This window comes from Buceros rhinoceros, unplaced genomic scaffold (assembly GCF_000710305.1).
Source record: "Buceros rhinoceros silvestris isolate BGI_N320 unplaced genomic scaffold, ASM71030v1 scaffold32199, whole genome shotgun sequence".
Taxonomy (NCBI): Eukaryota; Metazoa; Chordata; class Aves; order Bucerotiformes; family Bucerotidae; genus Buceros; species Buceros rhinoceros.
Genome location: NW_010432630.1, coordinates 3,313 through 15,000, shown reverse-complemented (window position 1 = coordinate 15,000; position 11,688 = coordinate 3,313). Strand labels below are relative to the sequence as shown.

Genomic DNA, 11,688 nt, shown 5'->3' with positions numbered 1-11,688 from the left:
AACGCTCACTTTCTAAAACGTCTGGGGGAGTTATGTCAGGACCACTTGGCAGGCGGTCAAAGCTCTTCCCTGCATTGCATGTTTTGTAAGCCTACCCCAAAGCTGGAGTGACCTGGTAAAGCAGTTACCTCTGTCATGACTGAAAATCTGCAGCACAATGGAAAGAGTTCTCAGAAGCGGCTCTGATTTCCAGCTCTTGGTAAACACAGCTAGTGAGGTCCTAGCAGGAAAGTCAACAAAAGGGCTCTGCTCCGAGCATGTTCGGTCCTCTCTGTTCTAATATTCAGGGTTTTATAATCAATGAAAACATGGGATGCTTACTTAATTACTAGGTGGTGCAGTAAGTATCGCCTCGATCCTGGGTGCCTCTGCAGAAGCTACCACCAGTATGCTTAGAGCAAGGAAAAAGGTTTAAAGAGTAGAAGGAAACTTAAAAAATCACGCAACGTCCTGCTGTGCGCCAGGAGGGTATGGGATTCTTTGGCATTGTTCTGGACTCAGCCCACTTAGTAATGTGTTCAACAGGAGCTTAAATAAGGATCACATGCTTTTAGGAATATTTTTTTTAAGTATGTCTTTTAATTAAAAAAAACCGTTATACTTAGATTTCTTGTCTGGAAAGGAGAGAATTGTAACAGGATGTGCTGCAAAATAAACCTGAAACCGGTATTTTTAAATGAGAGTATGCATGACTGATTTTTTTTTTTTCCCCTCTTTTTTAAACTTTTTACTTTTGCATCTTATCTAGAATTCTTGTCTGTAGTGGCTACAATTAAAGGTACAATTTCCTCACTGAGCTCAAAGTTTTCACTGTTATTTACTGGGTCTTGAGAGGAGTTTTGCAGGCTTGCCTGACTTCTTGCAAAAAGCTGTAAGCACACCTTCCAAGGAAAGCAAAAATTATTTTTAAATATGCCAGAGGAGTTTTTGAATGGTGCTGGATACATTTTTTTTTTTCAACTGCTGCAGTTACTTCTATATATAGTATAAGGATGTGAAAAGTCATTTAGTCCTAATGTGTTTAAATATGCTCCATAATGAATGTTGGGGATGTGAAAGATAAGCAGCCTGGGGGTTTCTTTTGCAAGGTATAGGGTAACACAAAGCATCAAAGTTTTGCTGCCCTCAGGACACACATTGAAGTAGTTAAAGTGGTGAGATAAACGAAATACAATAAGATATTCATCTGCAAAATCTAAAGCTCAAGGACACAATAAGTTTTCATTTAAGAGTTTCTCATTTGCTGACAATGGGCCAAATAAATCTTCATTCCACATTGAGGATGGTGACAGAAATCCAGTACCTTTCCCTGGGATGAGAGGCTGGTTCGCTTCCCAGCTCCTTCTGAGAAGGAACTTGTATATGTCTGGGTTCCAACCTGATTCAGCTGCTTACAGCTACTTGAGGAAACAAGAACTGGTTTGACTCAGAATTACTGTTTAAGGCCATTTTTTGGTGTGCTGGAACAACGTGTAGCCCGATATTCCTGAGCTGGAACAAAGCATGATGGTAAAGAACTAAATAATTTTCCATTGCTTTGCTTTATCTTAGTCCTCACTCACTGTGTTTCTTCTTACAGGTGCTGGGTTCGGACTAGGAATTGTTTTCTCAGTCATCTTCTTCAAAAGTAAGTGTACCACAGGAACCCTGCCTGGTGTCCCAATGCCCGTCAGTCGTAGGTGCACTTTAAAACCAAGACGAGTTTGAGGCATGTAAAAAAATCAGCCCATTAGACCAATTCTTTCATCATTGCTCACATCTTTGCAGTTGAAGTGGAGTTACCTAACCTTTAACTGCTGCGCGTCTCGGCGTTACACACAGCATCTCTGTAAGCTCCTACTGTGCTCAGCTCAGATTCTGGCTTTGCAGGAGACCCTGAGCCAGGTGACTGGAGCCATGTGTCTAGACGCCAGTTTATGCCAGTCTTGCCAGGCTTTTAAAACTGATCTAAATTCTTTTTTAGTTGTGCTTTGGTAACGCAATAACTTTCAGTAATACCTTGAATTCAGAGCTTGCTCTCCGTGAAATTCTAATGGTGATGTTGTACTGTTACTCCTGTTGTTCTGAAATGGTCTGGGTTTTAGCTGATTTTAAGACTACTAGAACTTAAAAATGACTAGTATGCATCTGCCAGTAATGTATTCTTTCTTGGCACTTATTTAACAGTGCTGTCACTGTCCTGACTTTAACTCTTCTTCTCTGCTTGCCTCCCCCCCAGGAAAGACATGGCCTATCGCTTTTGGGTCCGGGATGGGGTTAGGAATGGCTTATTCCAATTGTCAACATGACTTCCAGTCTCCGTATCTTCTCCATGGTAAATTTGTAAAAGTAAGTATCCGTACTGGTCTCTTCTGGGCGGATCTGTTAACATCCGAACGTGTTAGCTTCCCACAACATCCCGAGGGGATTCCTCTGGTTTACGTCTCCAAAAAGAAACCGAAATGACGTGTCTGTGGCTTCACGTGAATGGTAACTGCCCTCTTCACGTGTTCTGAGTTACTCGTTCGAGGATGCTTGTTACTAGGGATGTGGGGCACAGAAAACTGACTTTCAGGTCAGCCTAGTCAAGGATTTTGTTTGGATTAAGGACTAATCTGTGCTCTGGAGCAAGGGTGGTCCTTCGAAGCGTGAGGTAATTGAAAGGACGCTTCACAGAAGAGGCACAGCTGCCTGCATGGCACAAGACTAGACAAATAGTTTCCAGAACACTGTCTCCACGAGCGTTCTCTGGCACAAAGAGGCTGAACGTGCCGAGAGAGGGAAGATGCAGATGAAACCATCTTATGATTAGTGTCATTAATTCTCTCCCAAATGTCGTGTTGTGGATAATGCTTCGAGGGTTATTACAACAAAACTATTTCCTTCGTGTTGGTTAGGAACACGGAAAATACTGTTGCATTATTGCTCATCTGTTTTTTTTTTTCTAGAAAATACTGTTGTAACTGAACTCTATAGGACTTCCTTTAGAAAAGTGAGTCCTGTTCAAACGCTAACTTGTCAAAATGTGACATTCTGCAAGAAAATCAGCTTTATTAACAGAGAGAGAAATGTAACACGGATTAACTTGAACTAAATAATTTCTAGTTTTCTGAACCTGTCAAGTTCATGTGATCACAGGAGACCTCAAGTTGGAAAGAACTTGAGGGAGGTCATTTAGTCTGACCTCAAACCAGGGTCAGCTGCGAGGTCAGACCAGGTTACTGGGGCTTTCTCCAGTCTGGATTCTTGATTCTTCAGGATCGAGTTCTTAATTCTGAATGCGAATTGAGAACGAGAGAGGATAGAGGACCTTCACGATACCAAATAATCAGGAGATTGCAAAGTGACTTTACAGACGTTCTAGCTGTAACTTGGATCATCCTGCTGCCCAGCCTTCGGGTTAGTAATTCGAGCAGGAAACACGAACACCAATGCAGGAGCCACTCCTGTAGGCCAAGAGACTACTGAAAATGCAGAGAAGTTCTAATTTGTGGTCATAAGATTCTGAGGGCTTTCAAAGTAATTTGAACGAGCAGATGTCATTGTGACTTCAGCCAAATTTAAAATCAACATCTAGCAGTGATTTCAAAGCTCAAAACGGTATGGCTGAGGATTACGTGGCCTGGGTTTCCTTGCAAAATGGAAAGTATCATATTTTTCAGGTTCTTTAGCCTGTATGGTATTATTTATCACCCCAAACCCCGCAACCCTGTACTTCGATAGCAGTGTGGATTATATTGATGTGCAAGAATTCAAGAAGTCTGGCAACTGCAGCCTTTCTTCCTGCCCTTTGTGGCTTTGATTTCTGCCTGATTTCTATTCAATCTGTGAACAGTTAACTTGAACAGCAATGTTGGGGTTTTTTTGAAGTACCCATTTTACCAGAACAGAGGGTTATGTGCATGGAACTGAGGCACGATTCTGCTGTGAAAATAGCTGCTTAACTTTGCCGTGCTCAACGTCTAGCGAAGGGTGAGAGCGTTAACCTGCCTTCTGGAAATGTTACAGAGCTCAGTGTCTTGCTTTACATCGTGCAGCACCTTCCTCGTACGGAACCCAAATGGCTTTTTAATAATATAAGCCTTCTTGCTTTACAGGAACAGTGACTAATGACTAAGACTATCCCAGTGGGAAAGAAGGAGAAATCAATGATTATTCCTCAGGAATACTGAAGTGCCCCTGGAATAAGCCGACATTCTTCAGTAATGATCACCAGTAACTCTTTATACTCCAACAAACTGTTTCTGTACATGAAACCAAGTTCTGTTGCTTGTTTTGTATCATGTCTGGAAAGTGCAAGGAAGAGCTCTTCTGGGAAATAAATAAAAGAAAAATGGCCTTCTCTGGTGTGTTGACTTTGTATGTGAGTGAGAGAGAGAGAATGGAAGGAGAGGACTTCGGTTTGAGTACCCAGCAGCTGTGAACACCTGGGGAAAGCCGCTGTGAGAGCTCTTCAGAAAAGACAGCCGTCGTATGTTCCTCTCCACTCAGGAAGGCAACCCCCATCTAACGTACGGTTCAAAGAAGCGTTCCCACCTCATAAATCACCCGCTAGATCCCTGCTGGTTGTGCCGGTGTTTGGAGAGGAATATAAATACGCCTGTGTCCTGTTTGTACAGTTGTCCTCTAAAATTGGAATTCTCTCCTCTCCAAAGAGAGGATCCAAAAGGGCAGATCCTAAGCGCGTGACGGGTGCAGCTGGGCAGTGCTGCTGCGTGTGGCTTTGAGTCACGGCATGGCCCACATTTGAAGTGTCTTCAGTGTAGTGGACAAATTAAACAGATGCGCACACCATCCAACATGTGGCTCTGAGCTTACCTTTTCGGCTGATTGTTTTTCACCCTCCTTCTGTGGGAGAACATAGAGGTTTCAGTGTCTGGGAATGGGTCACAGATATTTAAAGCTCTTTATTACCGTGGCAAGTCACTGGTCCAAGTGCTCCCTTCTACTTTACATTTACCCCAGTCCTTGTAGTTACTTGTTGGCATGTTGTCTGCTGCTCTTCTCCTGACTCTAGAGGTGTCCTCGCTACATCTTTACTCAGCACAATTTCCAAGCTATCGAGATGGCTCTCAAGAGTCTCTTTTCTTTGTCCCTTGCTTGCTGCGTATTGTCCGTGTAACACGGGTGTAAATGTGTGTCTCCCAAGATAGAAAGGGGATGGTCTCGGTTGAGACGGACCTTTCCTGACTGAAAGCCTGTTCTGCTGCATGGTGAGCACTGGCAGATGGGAGAGTGACAAAAGAATTCCTCTCCAGAAAGGAAAACACAATGGAAAACAAGATGTACAGTATTTGTTTTTTTAAGCCATGCCAAAAAATTTAAAAAAGGCTGGGGATGGGCTGAGGGGCAGCCTTCTGCGGCCGGAGAGCTTGAGAAATGCTGCGTCTTACTGAGCAGGGGGAGAGAGATTTGGTCTGGGTGCTAGAGCAGTCCTGCACCCCCACATCTCCCTGGGCACTAGCGTGCGGATCTCACACTCTGAAGAAACATGTTGAGCTGTGCCCAGAGTCAACAAATGCTGAAGTGCTCGCCTAGAGCAATGGACTTGTGAAATAAAATAGCTTTAGTGCCAGAGCAGCGTTAGAGGCTGTCAAAGCATGATACCATCCAGGACCATTGCTTGAGCATGTCCCTGTTTTTCCACCTCCTCCCTTGCCGGGCTGCATTCACCAGTCAGGTCAAAACAGCTTACTGGAAACAGGATCTCTTTCTTTCTTCCCAATTTTGAATCATTTTATCTGGCCCCAATTTTTAATTTGAACTATATACTTTGGAGCCGCGGCCCTTCTGTGGTTTGGACAGTGTTTTTATGGAGTGTGTGCTGGGATGCTGGCAGCACGGTGAGCCAGGGCTTCAGCCGCAGAGAAGAGCATCAGCCCGCGAGAGACAGGAGACCCCAAAGTGCTGAATGTGGCAACGGCCAGCGGGCAGGAAAAGCTTTCGCTAGTGCCGTGTCTTTCAGGCCGTGTTGGTGGGCTCTTTTTTTGTTCAGTGTCTCTGGGGATGAGTTGTCCTGCCCAAGTGTGCTCTGTTTTAGTTTAAACGTGACATCCCAGCGTTAGTTCTCGCTTAATGCGATCTACTCTGACCCGTGATCCAGGGGCTCTTCTGGCCCTGAACTCAGAGGGTGCCAGCGTAGAAGCTGATTCTCAGCGCGTCCTTATGGCTGGAGTGAGAACAGTCAGAGGAAATGTTCTTGCTTCTTAACGTGAAACCCACAAGGGTGAGCGTGGGGAAACGGCACAATTTAAAAAGTGGAATTTAAAATTTGTAATTGCTCTTTAAACGGGGTAAGAACTTAATTTGTTTGGTTTTCACAGCTGCCTTGCTTGTTGTTTGTGTTGGGACACGTGTCTATATGCACATACAACTGGCACAGTTTGTTTCGGTTTAATTAAAGTTGTATTATTCAAAACCTGCTTTTGAACCTGTCCATGTAAGCTGTGCAAAATGTCTCCTCGTGAGGACAAGGCTCCTGTTTCTCTCCATGGGAGTGAGGCTGAAGTTGGAATAGGAACGGTTTCCTGCTGCTTGATTTCTAATTACATAAATGGAAGGAGGAAAAGTGGAAATTCTAAGTACCAAAAGGCATGTTAAATTTAGTATAATACTCTCATCTGGAAACTATCACATTTTTCCTTCTTTCTTAAGCCTGCTGAAATCATTGCTTCGTCTAACCGTAGCGTGATTTGGATCGGTACCAGAAAGTGCAAACAAGATAGTCCTAAAAGTCAGGTGTCCCTACCCAAAACCTCATGAACCACGCTGCTGTCGAGGAGCAGGCAGAAAAGAAGCTGTTTGCTCAATACAACTGGTTCTGAGTGTTTAACAACTCCCTAAGTGCTCGACTGGCCACAAAGCTGACTCGTGAACAGCTTGATTAGATGTCTGCCCAGGCTTTGAGATGAATAAACAAGTCACGCAAAAGCAGAGACTGCAGGAAAAAAAATATCAAGCTGCTTTTCTATTGTTTATCCAAGTTCTTCATGTTTGATCAAGATACCGTCATTTCTTTGTGTTTCAACCGGGCCTGGGAGCCTTAGCCAAGATCAGGACCTTGCTGTATGTGGTGCTGTACACACAAACACAAAGCAGGCTCTGCCCTGGAGAGTTGACAAACTAAACAGATGGGACTGAGGGAGGTGGAAAGGTTTGTAATTCCCATAGTAAAGATGGGAGAAGCTGCAGGCAAGGTCGGTGCTAAGTCTTGGAGGCGATGTGGCACGCAGCTGGGACTCGGACGCTGTCCACCAGCCTTTCGGACTGTGTTTTCACTCGGCAGGTCACGGAGCCTCAGGGGAAGGCTGTCCGCTTCAGAGTCTGGGAGACTCCAGAAGGGTCTGTGCTGCAGCCATTCTCTATCCTCAGATTGGACCAGATTCCTCCCGGCGAGGCTCTGCTAAGTTCGGAATTCTGTGTTACTGTCCAGGAGGGGATAACTTACAGAATCACTAATGGGTGTAAAACACTGAGATCCTTGGGACTGACTTTGGTGTGAATCTGGGTCTGAGAAGGAGAGAAAGGACTGAAAGGTACTACAGTTCTTTGCGCCTCACCGAGTAGGACACTGCAGAGTCAGGGATGACATAAGCATAGTACCAGAAGATAGTCCCTGCCTTAGGAGATCGACCTGAAACAGGAACTTTGGTAACAGATCAAGGCAGAGGGAGGGTATCGAGGAGACAGGACCATTCCAGCAGTAGGAACACAGCAGCGATGGTGTAACTCAACTCTTCCAGAGGCTTCACACCAAAGATTCTCCGAAGGAGAAGGAATTGCTTTTCCAGATACTTTTATTGGGTTCCCTCTGAGTTTTTGGAGCAACGCAAAAGAAATCACAAAGGTGCTTATTTGCAAATGCAAGCGGTGGGGGCACAGGCGGGTTGGAGGAGACTGTGGCTGGTGTGGTGGTGATCTACCACGAGGTCCAGCTCTTTGCTTTAGCTAGGAGGGAGAGGCGGGTGGCAGAGCTGGGGACCACGCGGGCAGTGACCTGCCGGGAACCCCTCCATCTTCAGCAGTGTTCTCAATCAGCAAGGCACCGCTGACCCTTCCTGCTGCTCTGAGCTGCCTGGGTTCTGTTCTTTCCCCCCTACCACAAACACATCCCACCAGGAAGAAACAAGCAGACGTTTCTCTCGTCTTGTGCCCCACCCCTGCCTTTGGAAATGGGACCGGGGCAAGTTCTGGCTCTCCAGCTCCAGTAGGCAGCTGTGTGCAGTGCATCCTGTGTCTTAACCACGCGGAGAGTCCAGCCTAGAGCCCACCCACGGTGACATGCTTAGCTGAGATTGAAACGAAATGGGAACACAGTTTATGGAAATTCAGCTGTGGATCGCCGTTCCTCTTGTGACTTCTGGCTGTCAGCACTTCGCTGCACAGCACTGCTGGCTCTTGAGAGCGGGATGTTGCTGGTGGTGGTGGATAGCTTAGAAAGATGCCGAGGAAGTTGTTGGTGACTAATAAATCACTCTTCATCTTTAGTCTTTGTTGGTGGTGCTTGTAAAGGCTCCAGCTCAGTGTTAGGAGCACATGCCCCTTCCCAGAAAAGGTCATGCTCTTATCAGTTCAAATTCAGTTCATAAATCTCCCGCGGTATGAAGGAGCGTGTTTCTTTTTAGAGGTTTTTGAAGGTTCTTCCTCCCCCTCGGTGCTGCACTTGACGTTGTTAGTTGTGCCTAACAGCTCAACCCAAACCCATTGCTAATCCCGTGAGCCACCCTTTCACTTCTTCCAGTCACCTGCTTCTCTGGGGCCAAACTCCTCCTCTCCGGGACAGTGTGCGGTAGCACCGAGCCCTGGGGCAGGACGGGCTGTGGTCACCACCGGCGTAAGGGGAAGGGAGCTGCCAAGGGCTGTGGAATCTCTCTTTAGCAGCTGCTTTCTAGGTTCAAAGGTTGGCTGAGGCCGCAGGAGAAGGATTGAGGTGCAACAAATGCTGTTCATACCTAGAGATCGCCAGGACTTAGGGGTTACAAGAACCCAGAACTGAAGGGTTTGCTGCTAACAGGGAGAGGCACGACGAGAAGCAATGGCTGGAGGCCAAAGCTTAACCCGTGCGGCAGGCGAGGCTCTGAATTACAAGTGGAGAGACTGGGATGAACTAGTAGAGGAATGGGTGGACTTTTCAACTCTTGGTATCTTAACTGCAAGTTCCTGTGCTCCACCTGGGAGTAACCGGGTGAAATGAAATGACCTGTAACGCACGTGGATTTGTATCGGATGATCTAACTGTTCTCGCTGGCCATAAATTCTCTTGAACTTCCACGGCCGTGAAGGTTGGCTGCATTGTTCCTGCTCTTTGTCCCACGGCTGAATCTGGTATGAACTGAACGCAGAAATGTTCAGCTCCAGGGCCCTGTGTGCTGAACGCTCCCTGAAGATGTCCCTGGCGAGGTTCTCACGTGTAAGACGACCGATTTCCGTGCCGATCGCTGCTGCCTTGTTCTCCAGCTCCTCCCTTGTGGGCTGTTTGCCTTGGGCTTGTCTGAGGGAATGGCCGATGCCGTGTGCTTCCCCCCACTCCCTTTTCTGGGCACGGGGCCCAGTTTTTGTTTAGCTCTCTCTGAAGATTACATGGTTTCGTAGATAATTTGTCGAGTGTTGGGGTATTTTATATGTCAATAAATACATCTTTGAATGATGGATGGAAGCCTGGGGCTGGAACTGCGGGAGTGTTTGTGGGCTGGGACTGGAGGTGCGCTGGAAGGGAAAACGGGAACATCTGCTTAGTCCTGCTGCCTGCAAAAAGAGAACTTACTGGGTTCTTTTAAGGCCTGAGAAATAAGTCCCTGAAGTCGTTGGGAGCATCCTAATAGGCGACACGCTTGTGGGAGGCTCTAGTGTACTATCTGCTAAGTTGTGGATTTTATATCCTTATTAGGTATAAATAGAGGTAGGCTGGCAGATCGAGAGGTCACGGTGACTCCTCCGAGCACAGGATGAGCCTACTTATTTCACCGAGGCTGCAGCGTTAACTCTTGTCGTGCATCGGAGCAGCCACGGAGGCAGTCCCCGTTACCAAAATGGAAACCACGATGAGGAGAAATCGGTCCAGTGCCACTGGGGGTGTCTTGGCATGTTACAGAACCGTGATAAGCTGAGACTAGACTCCTGGCCAGCGTCATCCAGTCCCTCCTCAGCTGCAGCAGTGGTATCTGCTTCACAGACTCAGAAATCACAATCCGGGATCTCAGGGTGCCACGTTTCTGTGATTTTATGAACCGCACCCTCTCATAGATGAAAATCTCGTTATCACTCTCAGGACTGTATTTTCATGTGTGGTCTGTGAGGTGGGGGGCCTGCGAGCAGCGGAGTTCAGTCCGTTAGTGAACACATAGGTACATTCTTTTGTCTCTGCTCATTCTGAAAGGCAATTTCCTCCTGCAGTAGCAGGACTTCGGAAACGGGCACTTTGCGCTTCTGATTTCGGGGGCTTTTCGTAAAGGCCGGAGAGTTCGTGCGTGAGCCTCTTCCCATGCAGCAGCGGCAGAATATTGCTGCGGGCTGAGTCACCCCCTTGCAGGCGGGTGCTGGTTTCCTTTCCGTAATGTGCAAAATGTTCCCTGCACACATGTGTGTGTTCTAAGTTTGTGCGGCTGGTCGACAGCTCGTCGGCGCTTCAGTGCCAGAACTGCCTCTGAACACAGACAAGCACCTATTGTGGCGAGGCCCTGAGCTTGGCCGGGGCCGTCAGGCAGCGCCGCAAGAAAAATAATTAATATAATCGGAGGTTCTGAGCGATTGCAGCAGGGGGAAGTCGTGCAGCAGAAAATAAGATGGTTATCAGAGGGGATTTAGCGGGTTGCAATGGAGTCGGAGGAAACTGGTGGTTTTGAGGTAGAAAGAAAAAAAACCTACTTGAATTCAAGGGAAAAGGGCACCTGCAAATGAAGCCCAAGAGCTTCTTCCCAGCTCTCCCTGATAGAAACTGCCCCTGCAGATGGGAACTGAAGAGGAGAAGGGTTTTGCATGCCCTGAGTTGCTGGGGAAGCGAGGTGGGGACGGGACGAAGGGGCCTGGGAGCAGAGAGCGATTGGGCAAGGTGGAAAATAAAGTGATTAAACACACTTGGACTTGCTCGAAGATGGGAGGGGTACATTTTTTTTATTGCTGCCCCAGGGCCCCAAAACGCATTGGCACGGCATTATGGAGAAACCATTAATCCCAGTCACCACGGGGAGGGAGGGAGCGGGGCTTTCTCGCTCTCCTGCTCGCCGAGCGCTGGACCCCTGTCCAAGGGAAGGCTGATGGGATTAGAGGAAACAGCTGGCTCGAGCCTTCCCCTGCGGGAGCTCGCGTTCTCGGGACCCGGGACGAGGGGAGCGCCCCGCTGCCGAGTCGCATTACAGGTCATTCGCTGAGCCCAGATGTTTTCCAGTGAGCTCTAGGATAAATCCTTTTCCTTTACGGCCGAGCACAGGCCCTGGCAGCCAGGTCCGTCCCTACGTCCCTCTCTCTGCGCGTGGCCAGGCAAGCTGGGCTTTGCAGTTCCAGGCAGCCAGCTCACCAGCAGGACCCGCGCCTTCCCGCTTTGCCTGCGCACAGCGACCCAGCCCGGAGCTCTCAGCTCTTAGCCCAGAGCTAGGGCCGACGCTGGTCCAAATTCCTCCCATGGCTGAACGTTCTCTAGCCTCTCCTTACCTCTGCGTGCAGCCACAGCTGGAGTGCTGTGCCCAGTGCTGGGCTCCCCCGTTCACGAGAGAA

General features: G+C 47.7%; 1 protein-coding gene across 1 annotated transcript; it reads left to right on the top strand.

Moving 5' to 3' along the window:
• Positions 1–1,579: 1,579 nt before the first annotated feature.
• On the top strand, positions 1,580–4,323 carry MINOS1 (mitochondrial inner membrane organizing system 1; the record flags this gene model as incomplete). Its single annotated transcript, XM_010143844.1, has 3 exons — positions 1,580–1,627; positions 2,219–2,328; positions 4,077–4,323. Coding segments are annotated over 3 exons (167 nt in total), but the record flags the coding sequence as incomplete, so codon positions are not given.
• Positions 4,324–11,688: the final 7,365 nt, after the last annotated feature.